This window comes from Oncorhynchus kisutch, linkage group LG23, assembly GCF_002021735.2.
Source record: "Oncorhynchus kisutch isolate 150728-3 linkage group LG23, Okis_V2, whole genome shotgun sequence".
NCBI classification, from domain to species: domain Eukaryota; kingdom Metazoa; phylum Chordata; class Actinopteri; order Salmoniformes; family Salmonidae; genus Oncorhynchus; species Oncorhynchus kisutch.
This window is the reverse complement of record NC_034196.2, coordinates 20,166,023-20,179,719: the sequence shown is the minus strand read 5'-3', so window position 1 is coordinate 20,179,719 and position 13,697 is coordinate 20,166,023. Positions and strand designations below refer to the sequence as shown.

General features: G+C 44.3%; 1 protein-coding gene across 15 annotated transcripts in view; it reads left to right on the top strand.

Annotated features, from left to right (window-relative positions):
* LOC109879870 (dynamin-1) overlaps positions 1-13,697 on the top strand; it is an 87,421-nt gene that overhangs the window by 31,714 nt on the left and 42,010 nt on the right. For 7 of the 15 annotated variants that reach the window (XM_031803344.1, XM_031803341.1, XM_031803342.1 and 4 more), the window contains exons 11-16: positions 3,727-3,813; positions 4,023-4,093; positions 4,266-4,317; positions 5,200-5,214; positions 7,242-7,274; positions 7,633-7,746. In XM_031803344.1, the coding sequence (XP_031659204.1) occupies positions 3,727-3,813; positions 4,023-4,093; positions 4,266-4,317; positions 5,200-5,214; positions 7,242-7,274; positions 7,633-7,746 (372 nt within the window). The remainder of the gene's footprint in view (positions 1-3,726; positions 3,814-4,022; positions 4,094-4,265; positions 4,318-5,199; positions 5,215-7,241; positions 7,275-7,632; positions 7,747-13,697) is intronic. The other 8 variants (XM_031803346.1, XM_031803345.1, XM_031803339.1 and 5 more) reach the window with 3 other exon arrangements.

The following is a 13,697-nucleotide window of genomic DNA, read 5'->3' as shown; positions in this document are numbered from 1 at the left end:
TTTGAAGTCGTTACTGCTTTTAAGTACAGATGCAGAACGATACAGACTAAACGTGCATACAGCCATGGCCTATGGGTCCGATTGCATTTCTTTAGTTTCACATATACATATTTTCTCCTTATAGAATGCAAAGGAAGCCACACAGCTAGGATATCCTTTCATAGTGTGTCTTTGTCAGTCTCTCCGCTCATACTCTGTAATTCCACAGTTTTCTCCTCTGTGAATTTTGATCCTCCTCTCCTCCTCTCCATGGGGTGTTGTACTGTACCGTGTGAGGTGTTGTGGTGTGATATTAGTGTCTGAAGGTTATCTGCAAATTGGGCTACCCCCCCTTATATTGGTTTCCAGAAGCCGAAGAACAAGTCTAGGTGTTGGTTCCAAGCCAGCTCCATTGCAGACTTCTTCTTTTCTTCTTGAAACATGCCATTCCATTTATGCAATGATGGTATCATAAAAATGTTGACTCTGAAGACAGACATTGCAGACATTTATTCACGCGGAATCAACTGTAAATATACAGTAACAATATACAGCGACATTCATGTACTGTATAGTCACTTTGTTAACCTGGCAAATGCCAAAGGTAGATTGTGGTCACTTGCTGTCATGACACAAGTCTCATATATGCATGAGGAGTAACACGTGAAAGGATTCAAATATTTATTGTCATGGTAAGCTAGATGTTTATTTTCAATAGGGGACACCTAACCATGCACACTGTTGTTGATGACATGTCTGCTTCTCTATACGTGTGAGCATCCTGTCACACTTCACTCTCTGTGTTCTGTGTCCGCTCAGGAATATGTTATGTAGTCAGGACAATATTGGTGCACAACATGAATCTCTGTCATATTAATAGTATGAATATAGTAGGACTGAGACTGTGGATGATTCTTTGTTGTCTTCAGACGTGGTATCTAACACATTTGTCCAGCAGACTATCGGTCTATCCTTACTGTAGTCTTACTATGATATTCAACTCCCATGTTGATTTCTTTAATTCTATTTCTATTCAAACATTTGTTGTCATTCTGTTTTGTTTTCCGATTGGCCAAAATAGACAGTTGAACTAATTGTCCCAAGATTCCATCGTAACCAGCATGCAACAGTGTTTTATCCTCAGTTAGCCATATCTTTGTGACCTCCTCTTACTCTCTGATTCTGTCATCTGATTGAGTTCCTCTAGTTGATTCTACTCACGTCCATCCCCGTGTCTGTCAGTTTGATTTGATTTGGTGACTGCTGTTGCAGGTCTGACGGTTGTGTCTCAACAACTCAACTAACTGATCCACAGTATCACCCTCTTGCTCTCTGTCTCTGTCTCTCTCTCTCTGTCTCTCTCTCTGTTTCTCTCTTTCTCTCGCTCTCTCACTCTCTCTCTCTCTCTCTCTCTCTCTCTCTCTCTCTCTCTCTCTCTCTCTCTCTGTCTCTGTTTCTCTCTTTCTCTCGCTCTCTGTCTCTCTGTCTCTGTTTCTCTCTCTCGCTCTCTCTCTGTCTCTGTCTCTCTCTCTCTGTCTCTCTGTCTCTGTTTCTGTTTCTCTCTCTCTCTGTCTCTCTCTCTCTCTCTCTCTCTCTCTCTCTCTCCGTCTGTCTCTCTCTCTCTCTCTCTCTTGCTCTCTCTCTCTCTGTCTGTCTCTCTGTTTTTCTCTCTCTCTGTCTCTCTGTCTCTGTCTCTGTCTCTCTCTCTCTCTGTTTCTCTCTCTCTCCATCTCTCTCTGTCTCTCTCTCTCACTCTCTCTCATCTCTCTCTGTCTGTCTCTCTGTTGTTCTCTCTCTCCATCTCTCTCTCTCTCTCTCTCTCTCTCTCTCTCTGTCTCTCTCCATTTCTCTCTCTCTCTCTTTCTTGTCTTCTACATCTTGTTGCGTCTAACCTCTCACTGTCTTGCTTATTCATCAAGAAAAACGTGTAAAAAAAAGAGTCCTCTTGTGGATATTTTATATTATATTTATATTTATACCTAGTCAGTTGTTCAACTGAATGCCTTCAACTGAACTGTGTCTTCATGTATCCCTCTGAATCACTGTAAAACAGTCTGCAAAGAAAATATTAATAAGCAAATGCCATTTAGCAGACACTTTTATTCAAAGCGACTTACAATGATGCTTGCAGATCTTTGTTTTACACGTGTGGTGCCGGGAATCAATCCCATTATTTTGGCAAGGTAGGCACCATGCTCTACCATCTGAGCTACCGAGGAGCACCAAAATCCACAAGAGGTCTTACCATCCTTCTCACCTCTCTGTCTCCTCTTCCTCCTCCCTGCTTCCTGTGTGTGTGTGTTTGTGTGTGTGTAAGCACCTTTCTGCATGCTGCCCATACCCTGTTTATATGAGTTATAATATATTAATGTACTTGTCACTGCGGGTGTTCAACCCCGATGCATTTCTGTGTCAAACACAGTACATTCCTAACTTGCTGTGAGACAGTGCTACGACTATGTTGTGAACTTGAAAGTTGCAATGCTTCTTTACAATGACGCATTAGAAAACCAAAAGTCATTGGTTAATTGGTCTTAAATTTAAAAAAAGGGGTTCCTTCTCTTGACCATTGACCCCTGATCTCATGATAAACCGCTAATATCAGTCTTATTTTGATTTGTCAATTGAATGTCTAGTAATTCAGCTGGTATTAGTTACATTCCCGACATGGCATTATAGCACAGCATGTGATATAGCCATGCGTTGGTGTCATCATAGCCAAAGAGACAGTAAAATATTGGTCACCAGGAAGACAGTACAGAATAGAAGACATTAATGCTGTCATCTAATAGGCTTCAATGACATGCCTATCTGTCTAATACGCCCTACAGACCTCAATGTCTCCTACTGTGTATTTGGTCCTGTGCCAGGAAGTGAGAAATGAAATGATTGAGACAAGGAGCTCAGTGTGATCTCGTAACCTTGAATAGCCATGGTAAAGGATGCCTTGTAACTTATGTCAGATGTCAGCATATTTTCTCTCACTGTGATTTGAGTTGGCTTTCCTCCCAACCAGCCGCCTCTGTGATTGTGCTGTGTGTCTGTTGTGTTGGAAGCACACCAATGTCTGTATTGATGTGTTTACAATGAATAGATGGAAAAAGGTTATAATGTACCAGGAAAATTACGTGTTATTGGGGATTATAAACTGGGTGGTTTGAGCCCTGAATGCTGATTGGCTGACAGCCGTGGTATATCAGACCGTATACCACGGGTATGACAAAACACTTATTTTTACTGCTCTGTTTATGTTGCTAAACAGTTTATAATAGTAATAAGGCACCTCAGGGGTTTGTGATATATAGCCAATATACCACACCCTCTCTGGCCTTGTTGCTTAAGGAGACTATTGGTTGGGCAAAATACTAGTTAGTGTGTTATGACACTATTACAGACTTTGCACTATTCATTTACTTTCTTTACATTTATTAACCCCTTGTGGAAAGATATACACACTAATAACAGCCAACATTAACACTGATTAATGTAAATGGTTGAACCTTTTGTGACTAGGGCAGAGTCTGTGATGTGCTCTTGTGAGGTGTGTGTACTGTATTTGATAGTGTGTCTGTGTGTGTGTGTCTGTCTGTCTATGTCTGTGTGTTTCTGTGCCATTAGTGCAGTGTGCTTCAGTGAGTGTGGGTGTTTGGGTGTGTTGACTGAGTTGGCTGTGCTTTGTGTCTGGCCTGTATCTGAGCTGAGCCTCCCTACCCACACTGTGTGCCCTGTGCTGTCCTGTACCCACAGCTGGCTCAGTACCCCATGCTGAGGGAGGAGATGGAGAAGATTGTCACCCAGCATATCCGAGACCGCGAGAGCCGCACCAAGGACCAGGTCACACACACACACACACACACACACACACACACACACACACACACACACACACACACACACACACACACACACACACACACACACACACACACACACACACACACACACACACACACACACACACACACACTATAACACACTATATTCCCAATCCAAAGTCTCATGTTTAATAACTCTATATAATGTGTACATGTCCCACCATCCAGGTGATGCTGCTGATTGACATTGAGCTGGCCTATATGAACACCAACCATGAGGACTTCATTGGCTTTGCAAAGTGAGTGTCAACCTCTTGACCTCTGTTCTGATACAGTGGATTAGAACAAACATCCCAATATAGACACAGTACAGTCTGGGGGACCCTGACCTACAGGCTCTTACTGCTGAATCCTTTGTTTATGCGTGTGTTCCTATGTAGCCCATGATTGTGATGTTTTCATCCCCTGTAGTGCTCAGCAGAGGAGCAGCCAGGTGGCCCAGAAGAAGCAAACTGGCAGTAAGGTACTATAGGCACATGAAGGCACCTACAGCACATAGTCTTCCATTACATTCATTAAGACTTGCCTCATGGGCTGTTCGCAAAATATTGTAATAATGTTCCTAGATGCAAGGTCTACATCGAGCTGTTCACAAGGCAGATTATAGTTCCAACTGAGTACAGTTTTGTTCTTTAGCCAGGTTGTTATTTAGGCTGCTTGTTCTTTAGCCTGGTTGTTCTTAAGCATGGATGTTCATTAGCTTGGTTGTTCATTAGCCAGGTTGTTATTTAGGCTGCTTGTTCTTTAGCCTGTTTGTTCTTTAGCCTGGTTGTTCATTAGCCAAGTTGTTATTTAGGCTGCTTGTTATTTGCCAGGTTGTTCATTAGCCTGTTTGTTCATTAGCCTGGTTGTTCTTTAGCCTGGTTGTTCATTAGCCTGGTTGTTCTTTAGCCTGTTTGTTCATTAGCCTGTTTGTTCATTAGCCTGGTTGTTCTTTAGCCTGGTTGTTCATTAGCCTGGTTGTTCATTAGCCTGTTTGTTCATTAGCCTGGTTGTTCTTTAGCCTGGTTGTTCATTAGCATGGTTGTTCTTTAGCCTGGTTGTTCATTAGCTTGGTTGTTCATTAGCCTGGTTGTTATTTAGGCTGATTGTTCTTTAGCCTGTTTGTTCATTAGCCAGGTTGTTCATTAGCCTGGTTGTTCTTTAGCCTGGTTGTTCATTAGCATGGTTGTTCTTTAGCCAGGTTGTTCATTAGCCAGATTGTTCATTAGCTTGTTTGTTATTTAGTACTCTGTGTTTTAACTGTCTAGTGTTCCCACTCTATTTCTGTTCTGCTCTGTTTCTTCTGAGTGATTTCTCTTGTGTCTTTTTCTTCACCTCTCCTGCTACAACTATTCTACTTTAGCAGGATGAGATTATGGTGAGTAGTGTGTGTGTGCGTGTGTGTTAGCATGTGTGAGTGTGTGTTAGTGTGCGTGCTTGTGTATGTGTGTGTGTGTGTGTTAGAATGTGTTGGTTTCCTTGTGTGTGTGTGTGTGTTTGTTAGAATGTGTGTGTGGAGAGAGCCTCTCATAACTGTAGATGGGTAGGTAGCAAGGGAGCTCTCTGGGCATTTGCTTCTTTCCTCAGCTGCCTCCCTCCTCCAGGCAGTGCTCCCATCCAACACAACAGAAACATGCTCAGCTAGCACTGCTCATCTCCTATTAGAAACCAGCATGAGTAAAAAAAATAGCATGAACCATTATTTTACAATACACCCCCAGACATAGACAGAACACAGAGGGGTTAAGACCAGATAGGCCTCCAGGTTCCTTAATGCACAACATATTTTTATGTGCAGACTCTCTCCCATAGAAACAGCACCATTTGGAGACGTTACATTTCACAGCCGTGGCCTCACAATCGAGCCTCATTTTCCTTGGCTGAGTGATTGCTCGTCGCCCCCCCAGCCTTAGCTTGATACCAGATAAAGAAGGCAGCCATGTGTTCTCCAATGACAACAGCTCGCAGAGAGATGGAGGCTTTAGCTTTAGAGGGGGGTGCTGCCTGCTGCCTTCTCTATTTAAGACCAGTTCTCCAAAGCCCACATCTCTCTCACTCTCGTTATCTACTCTACTCTACTCTACTCTACTCTACTCTACTCTACTCTACTCTACCCTACTCTACCCTACTCTACTCTACTCTACTCTACTCTACTCTACTCTACTCTACTCTACTCTACTCTACTCTACTCTACTCTACTCTACTCTACTCTACTCTACCCTACCCTACCCTACCCTACCCTACTCTACTCTACTCTACTCTACTCTACCCTACTCTACTGTACTCTACCCTATACTACCCTACTCTACTCTAGGGGGGGGGATAAAGAGTGTGAGAGAGATGTGGGCTTTGCATAACTGGTCTTTGCCAGCAGCATAACACAGCAGCATACCACCCTGCATACCACTGCTGGCTTGCTTCTGAAGCTAAGCAGGGTTGGTCCTGGTTAGTCCCTGGATGGGAGACCAGATTCTGCTGGAAGTGGTGTTGGAGGGCCAGTAGGAGGCACTCTTTCCTCTGGTCTAAGAAATCTCCCAATATCCCACTGCCCTGTGTAGAGTGCCGTCTTTCAGATGGGACGTTAAACGGGTGTCCTGACTCTCTGAGGTCATTAAATATCCCATGGCACTTATCGTAGGGGTGTTAACCCTGGTGTCCTGGCTAAATTCCCAATCTGGCCCTCAAACCATCACAGTCACCTAATAATCCCCAGTTTACAATTGGCTCATTCATCCCCCTCCTCTCCCCTGTAACTATTCCCCAGGTCGTTGCTGTAAATGAGAACGTGTTCTCAGTCAACTTACCTGGTAAAATAACAAATAAAGGGCATAGGGTTTCCTGTTTAGGCGGCTGCATTTAGTTCTGCTCTCCTCCAGCTGCTTTGACTAACAGCCTCTCCTGGTATCTTTTATTGACCTTCCTTTCTACCCACCTAGGGCATTCAAACCACCCAATATGATGCAATATAAAGACTAACAATGCCTTGGTGGAAGGGCCAACTAAGCAGTTGGTTGCGCTGTCCGACAGAAAAGTTTGAAAAAACAGATAAAGTGGAAGTTTTGACATGACACACCATGACTAGGCATCTGTCAGTTAATAACCAACTGATAATCCCCCCCTCCCCCCACCACCACCACCACACCACACAACGACGCATTCCGTGGGCAACCCCGACACAAAGATGCATCAGCATATGCGCTGCATGAGTTTTGGTTTGAAAGCGGCCCTACAGCCCCATATGGCTCTTTATCCCCCTTTGTCCCTGCCTGCCTTGCCCTCGCTGTACCCCACTCTAGCCAGCCAGTGTGCCAGTGTGCTGCCTGCCCCTGTGCATTACGAATGGCCTATGCTCTGTGCTCCGTACGTGGCACAGCTGTGTAATGTTCTCTCCACATCCCCATTCAGCCGGAGAGAGGAGCAGTTAATGATCGGTTTAAGGTAAATACAGAGGCACAATATGCATTACATGTTTATGTTATGGGAGAGACACTGATAGAATCACAATGATAGTTGTGTTTGATGCTAATAAATAGGCCCATTGAGCCGGTCCCATTTGTCCCGTGTTGTGTCCCCTGCAGTGACTCACATTGTCCACTAGGGGCGAGTAGTGAGAGGATACCACACATGCCATACATACACATGACTTACTAACACAATGTCATGATGGAGGAAGTGCAGTTGTGAGGGGATTCAGAAGGCTAGCTTTGTGTTTGCCTGCCTTTCTGAATCTGTTTTTCTTTCCTCTCTCTCTCTCCCTCCCTCCCTCCCTCCCTCCCTCTATCCTTCTCTCTCTCAGGTGATCAGGAAGGGCTGGCTGACCATCAACAACATTGGCATCATGAAGGGAGGAGCAAAGGAGTACTGGTTCGTCCTGACCGCTGAGTCCCTGTCCTGGTACAAGGACGATGAGGTGAGGCTATGGTTGTACCTACACACTGGGTTTAAAAGCAAAGATTTCATACTAGAGACATTTTATGCAGGTACCTCATTTGCTTATTTACCAATTCTGTCACGATCAGAAGGACCTCACATATACAGGTTTCTCATAAAATGACTTAATAAATACATTTTCATTGGCTGTATTGTGTTGGATGAAATGACAATTGAAGACAACTAAAATGCTGGTCTTTACTGCTCTCATTGAGCTATTGGCGCCTGCACTTGACACGTCACCCGACAGCGATGTGTCTCATTTTAACGCCAACTCTTTCATGTGTGACTATGGGTTGTTGTTTCCAAAACCAGTCATGGAATTATTTCTGTTGGATACTTTACGTATGTTTTACTTCGAGACGTGCTGCCAAGGAGATTCAACGATTATTTTCCATTGTTTCTTAACAGTGAATTGTGCTTGATAATAGAACCTGACAAGGTTTGAACCAGGTCAGATTGGTCAAAGACAATCCCAGAATCCATTGTAGCTTTATTAAGAGTTAGCCACAGCCGCTCCGCTGACTGACTGACATCATTGTGTGTGTGTGTGTTTATATGATAATTAGGGTACCACTTTATTTGGATAGTCCATCTGTAGACGCTCTACAAACCATATGCTACATTTCAACTAACTATCTACGAACCATGACCTTAAACCTTATCCTAACCCTAACCCTAACCTTAACCATAACCCTAACCTTAACCCTAACCTTAACCATAACCCTAACCCTAACCTTAAACATAACCCTAACCCGTACCTTAACACTTATCCTAACCCTAACCTTAACCATAACCCTAACCCTAACCCTAACCCTAACCTTAACCATAACCCTAACCATAACCCTAACCCGTACCTTAACCATAACCCTAACCCTAACCCTAACCCTAACCTTAACCTTAACCTTAACCATAACCCTAACCCGTACCTTAAACCTTATCCTAACCCTAACCCTAACACTTATCCTAACCCTAACCCTAACCTTAACCTTAACCATAACCCTAACCCTAACCCGTACCTTAACACTTAACCATAACCCTAACCCTAACCCTAACCTTAACCATAACCCTAACCTTAACCATAACCATAACCATAACCCTAACCCTAACCCTAACCCTAACCCTAACCCGTACCTTAACACTTAATCTAAACCTAACCCTAACAGTAACCTTGCAAGCATTTGCTTGTCAGCAGGTAGTTTTGTTGATAGTATGACCATCTGTAAATCATCTACAGATGGAAAATCTGGACTATCCAATTAAAGGGTGACCATCATTTTTTCTATATATCAGAGAGTCTGTTCTTTGACACACTAAAGGTAATGGGATGGGCCAAGGGAAGTTTGTGTGTGTGTGTGGAGGGGGAGGGGGAGGGCAATTAGAGGAAGTAGAGAGGGTGGGGGTATTGTAGGGCTAGGTGTAGTAGGAGAGGAGTCTGTTCAAAGTGAGACAGGGCCCCCCAGCATGTCAGACACCAAAGCTGGCACCCACATGTGCATACCAGAGCCCTGCCCTGAGTGTGTTCCCAATTACACACACATGTACACACACAACACACTGTTAGGGCTGGCCTGCATGTTCCCCTTCAAGACTTAGGCCAGGGCTGCTTCTCATAAACATATTCTATTTCAAAGGGCGCTAGAGAGGATGGGGGAAAGGGGGAAAGGGGGAAGAGAAAGGGGAGGGAATTGGCTGCAAAGTAGAAGAGGGAGGGGAGGAGTGTCTCTGGTTAGCTGGTTAGGGCCACAGTAACAAGGACCATGTGGGACGGAGAGAGAGAGAAAGAGCGAGGGATGCTGTGGTCTTCCTTTCATCTCTTGCTGAACAAAAGTCCCATCCCCAGAGCCCTGCCGCAAATAACCAAACCACATAGAGGGCAGGAACCCCTCTCTCTGCCTTTACCCTCCGTCCATCCCCCTGTCCCGTCGGCGTTGCCCCACGTGTATTTATTTGAAAATGGCAGTCTCTCAGAACACGGGGACTCAACACTAATATAGCACCGCTGCTCCAGCTCAGAGGAGGGACTAATGTGGTTTAATGAGCGGGGAACAGAAACATTTCCATGCCTTTGTCCAAGCAAAGTGGACATGCTTTAATTTGTATACACTCAGTCACACACTAAAGCACACTCTGGGGCGACACACACTTCGGCCCACACTGGCTAACGTACACACACACTCTGGGGCGACACACACTCCGGGCCCACACTGGCTAGCGTACACACACACTCAAACCTAGCATATGTAATGTACACTATTTAGTTGAATAGCCTTTGTCCATTCATTCATACACATGACCATCCCCACTGACACACGTACAGAGCTTTACAAAAATTTTCCCGTTTCAAATTTTACTAGCTAGCTTCTCATCATTGTGAACCCCTACCCTGTTCTGGCAGCACAGGACACAATGCCTACTGCTGAAGCAGGACCATAGCCGTGACCATATCCTCCCATCATTTTATAAGATACCACAGCGCGCGCGCGCGCGCACACACACACACACACACACACACACACACACACACACACACACACACACACACACACACACACACACACACACACACACACACACACCACACCTCCACATCCAGACACTAATAATAACCTTCAACTACCCCCAGTTTTGGCACAGGGTAGGGTCTAGGGGGTTAGGGGATCTGGTTTGTATTACCAGACATGCCAGGGCTTTGATTCAAGCAGCCCTGGAGCCCAGAACTCCCCAAAGCCTCTCAAACCAGAGAAGAAGTGAATGAAGAGAAACCCTCAAAAGCATGAGTTAACACCAAGCCCATGAATCTCACTGGCCCCCACTGTTTGTACAGCAATTATATACACTACCGTTCAAAAGTTTTGGGGTCACTTAGAAGGCCAGTATCCCGGAGTGGCCTCTTCACTGTTGACGTTGAGACTGATGTTTTGCGAGTACTATTTAATTAAACTGCCAATTGACAAGTGAGGCGTCTGTTTCTCAAACTAGACACTCTAATGTACTTGTCCTCTTGCACAGTTGTGCACCAGGGCCTCCCACTCCTCTTTCTATTCTGTTTAGAGCCAGTTTGCGCTGTTCTGTGAAGGGAGTAGTACACAGCGTTGTACCAGATCTTCAGTTTCTTGACAATTTCTCACATGGTATAGCCTTAATTTCTCAGAACAAGAATAGACTGACAAGTTTCAGAAGAAAGTGCTTTGTTTCTGTTCATTTTGAGCCTGTAATCCAAACCACAAATGCTGATGCTCCAGATACTCAACTAGTCTAAAGAAGGCCAGTTTTATTTCTTCTTTAATCAGGACAAGTTTTCAGCTGTGCCAACATAATTGCAAAAGGGTTTTCTAATGATCAATTAGCCATTTAAAAAAATGATAAACTTGGATTAGCTAACACAACGTGCCATTGGAACACAGGAGTGATGGTTGCTGATAATGGGCCTCTGTACACCTGTGTAGATATAAAAAATCAGCCATTTCCAGCTACAATAGTCATTTACAACAAGAACATTACATTTGAACGGTAGTGTACATACACGTTGCTAACATATGCACACACACACATACACACACACACACGCACACACACACACACGCACGCACGCACACACACACACACACGCACGCACGCACGCACGCACGCACGCACGCACGCACGCACGCACGCACACACACACACACAACATAATGTGAGCTTTCAAGGATGCTATAATCGTCATGGAGCTGCTGTGAGACCCTCCACACTGGATGCCACTGCAGACCTCTGTGTGTGTGTGTGTGTGTGTGTGTGTGGGGGGGGGGGGTCTCCTTGGTCTCCTTGCAGCTCGGTCCTATTGTAAAGCTACCGTAAAAGACTCTCAACTGGAGATCTGAGCTGTAAATAACCTGGGGGTTACACCAAAACGTGTGTTCCTCGGCACATCTGTCTGCTTATGGCTATGTGCCGTTTGTGAGTGTGTATGTGTGGTGTGTGTATGTTTGCCTGTGTGTGTGTGTGTGTGTGTGTTTGCAGACGTGCATATGGTGTGTGTATGTGTGCATATTTCCATGAATGTGTGTGTGCGTATTTGTGGTTTGTATGTGTTTGTGCATCCATGAATTTGTGTGTATGTTCATGAATGTGTGTGTGTGTGTGTCTCAGGCACTGCATCTCATAAAAATCAGTTGCGCTCTACAGCAGACTGTTAAGTGGAAACATGTTGCTGTGTGGTTTTCATTCCTCTGGTTGAATCTGAGAGTCGGGATATCGTGTGAATGAGTCAACTCTCTCTGTACATATGTGTGTGTGTGTGTGTGTGTGTGTGAGAGAGTGAAAGACAGAACTATTCCCCCTTCTCTTTTAGGTCAGTCTAGCCAAAAACAAAATGGTCACATGACATCATACAGGATGTAATGTTGCCAGTTAGAGTGTATATACGTTTACAGGAGACATAAGCCTATCGTAGGAAAAGCATAGACATCCTTTTGATATGTTCCTTCTTCATGTCAGTGACTTTAGATGTTGTCTTTTTGCCTGTCTTCTGCGCATTGGTCGGTTCGAGGTTAGAACCACCACTTCTTTATGTAGCTCAGGCAGGGACTTAATTGTAAGCTTCAGTTTAGTGTAGAGCAGCAGGAATGCTTTGGGTTAACACTCTATGGTCATTCCTATTCCTGTGTCTTGGTCATCCTCCTGTGGTTGGAATATGTTGGTTCTTCATACAAATATAACCACTCCAGCAGAAGAAGCCATTTTGAATATATCTATGTTCATTACCAATACCCGTGATTCCCATTCAACCATAGACAATATATCTATAAAATGGACACAGTCTTATTCAATGTTCAAATCTGTTGTTTTAATTCTTGCTCATGACAATATTTACAAAAGCTGACTTGGTTAGGAGTAGAGAAGTATCTCCGTGGCAGACGTCTTAACCCAGTAAAGCCCAGAATGCTTTTCAAAAAACTTTATTTCAACTTCTCAGGACATACAGTTAGTCATCAACTCACATGCATCACCAATAAACATTACAACGTCCATATGAATCTTTGACTGTTTTACGAGTAAAAAGCTACCTGATCAGTCGTCACTCTTATATCGGGTGCATTTCTTTAAATATTTAAAAAACAACATTTGCCCATCAATGGAGGAACTCAACACAACAGAACACATGGAACAGTATTAAGACAGGCATTTAGTTGGGCATGGCCTGCTTCTGTGGTTGAGACTGTGGGTCTGATATTTCCGACTGTGCCAGGCTTTCCCAGAGTGGTGCCATGGTCTTTCTGGCTGCTGTTGCCCACTGGTTAGCTGTCTCTCAGTGTCCTGATTCTCGCGCTTCCCCACCCAGCCTAACCAATGTGCAGACTACTGTACAACCACTAGTTCCTGAACAGGTAGTCTGAACACTGGGCAGGCGGGGCGGGCTGCCGGTCCACGAGGGGGGGGGGGGGGTAAAGGAGCTAAATATATATATGTATATATATATATATATATATATATATATATATATATATATATATAAACACTCACACATACTGCACTGAACACACACACTGCACAGACATGCACACACACACATGTACACACTGAACACATGTACATATACTCACATATATCTGCACTGTACCCAAAATAGTTATTTGACCGAATCTGTGGGCTCAGGAGAGAAGAGGGATTTCTGCCCAGTGGAGAAAGGAGGAGAGGTCTTGCCTGGAGGAGAAAGAGAGAGAAATAGAGTAAAATGCTGAGGTTATGGAGTGATGGGTTGTGATTGGCAGCCTGAGCATTCATGCCTGTGTTCTGCAGAGAGAGAGAGAGAGAGAGAATGAGGTAGGGAGAGAGGGGCAGAGATAGAAGGGCAGAGAGAGCAAGAGAGACATTCCAAGCCATGAGTCACAGAGGAGAGGATTTTTAATTGTGCGGTGTGTCGATAGTCTCACAATTTTTTTAAATATA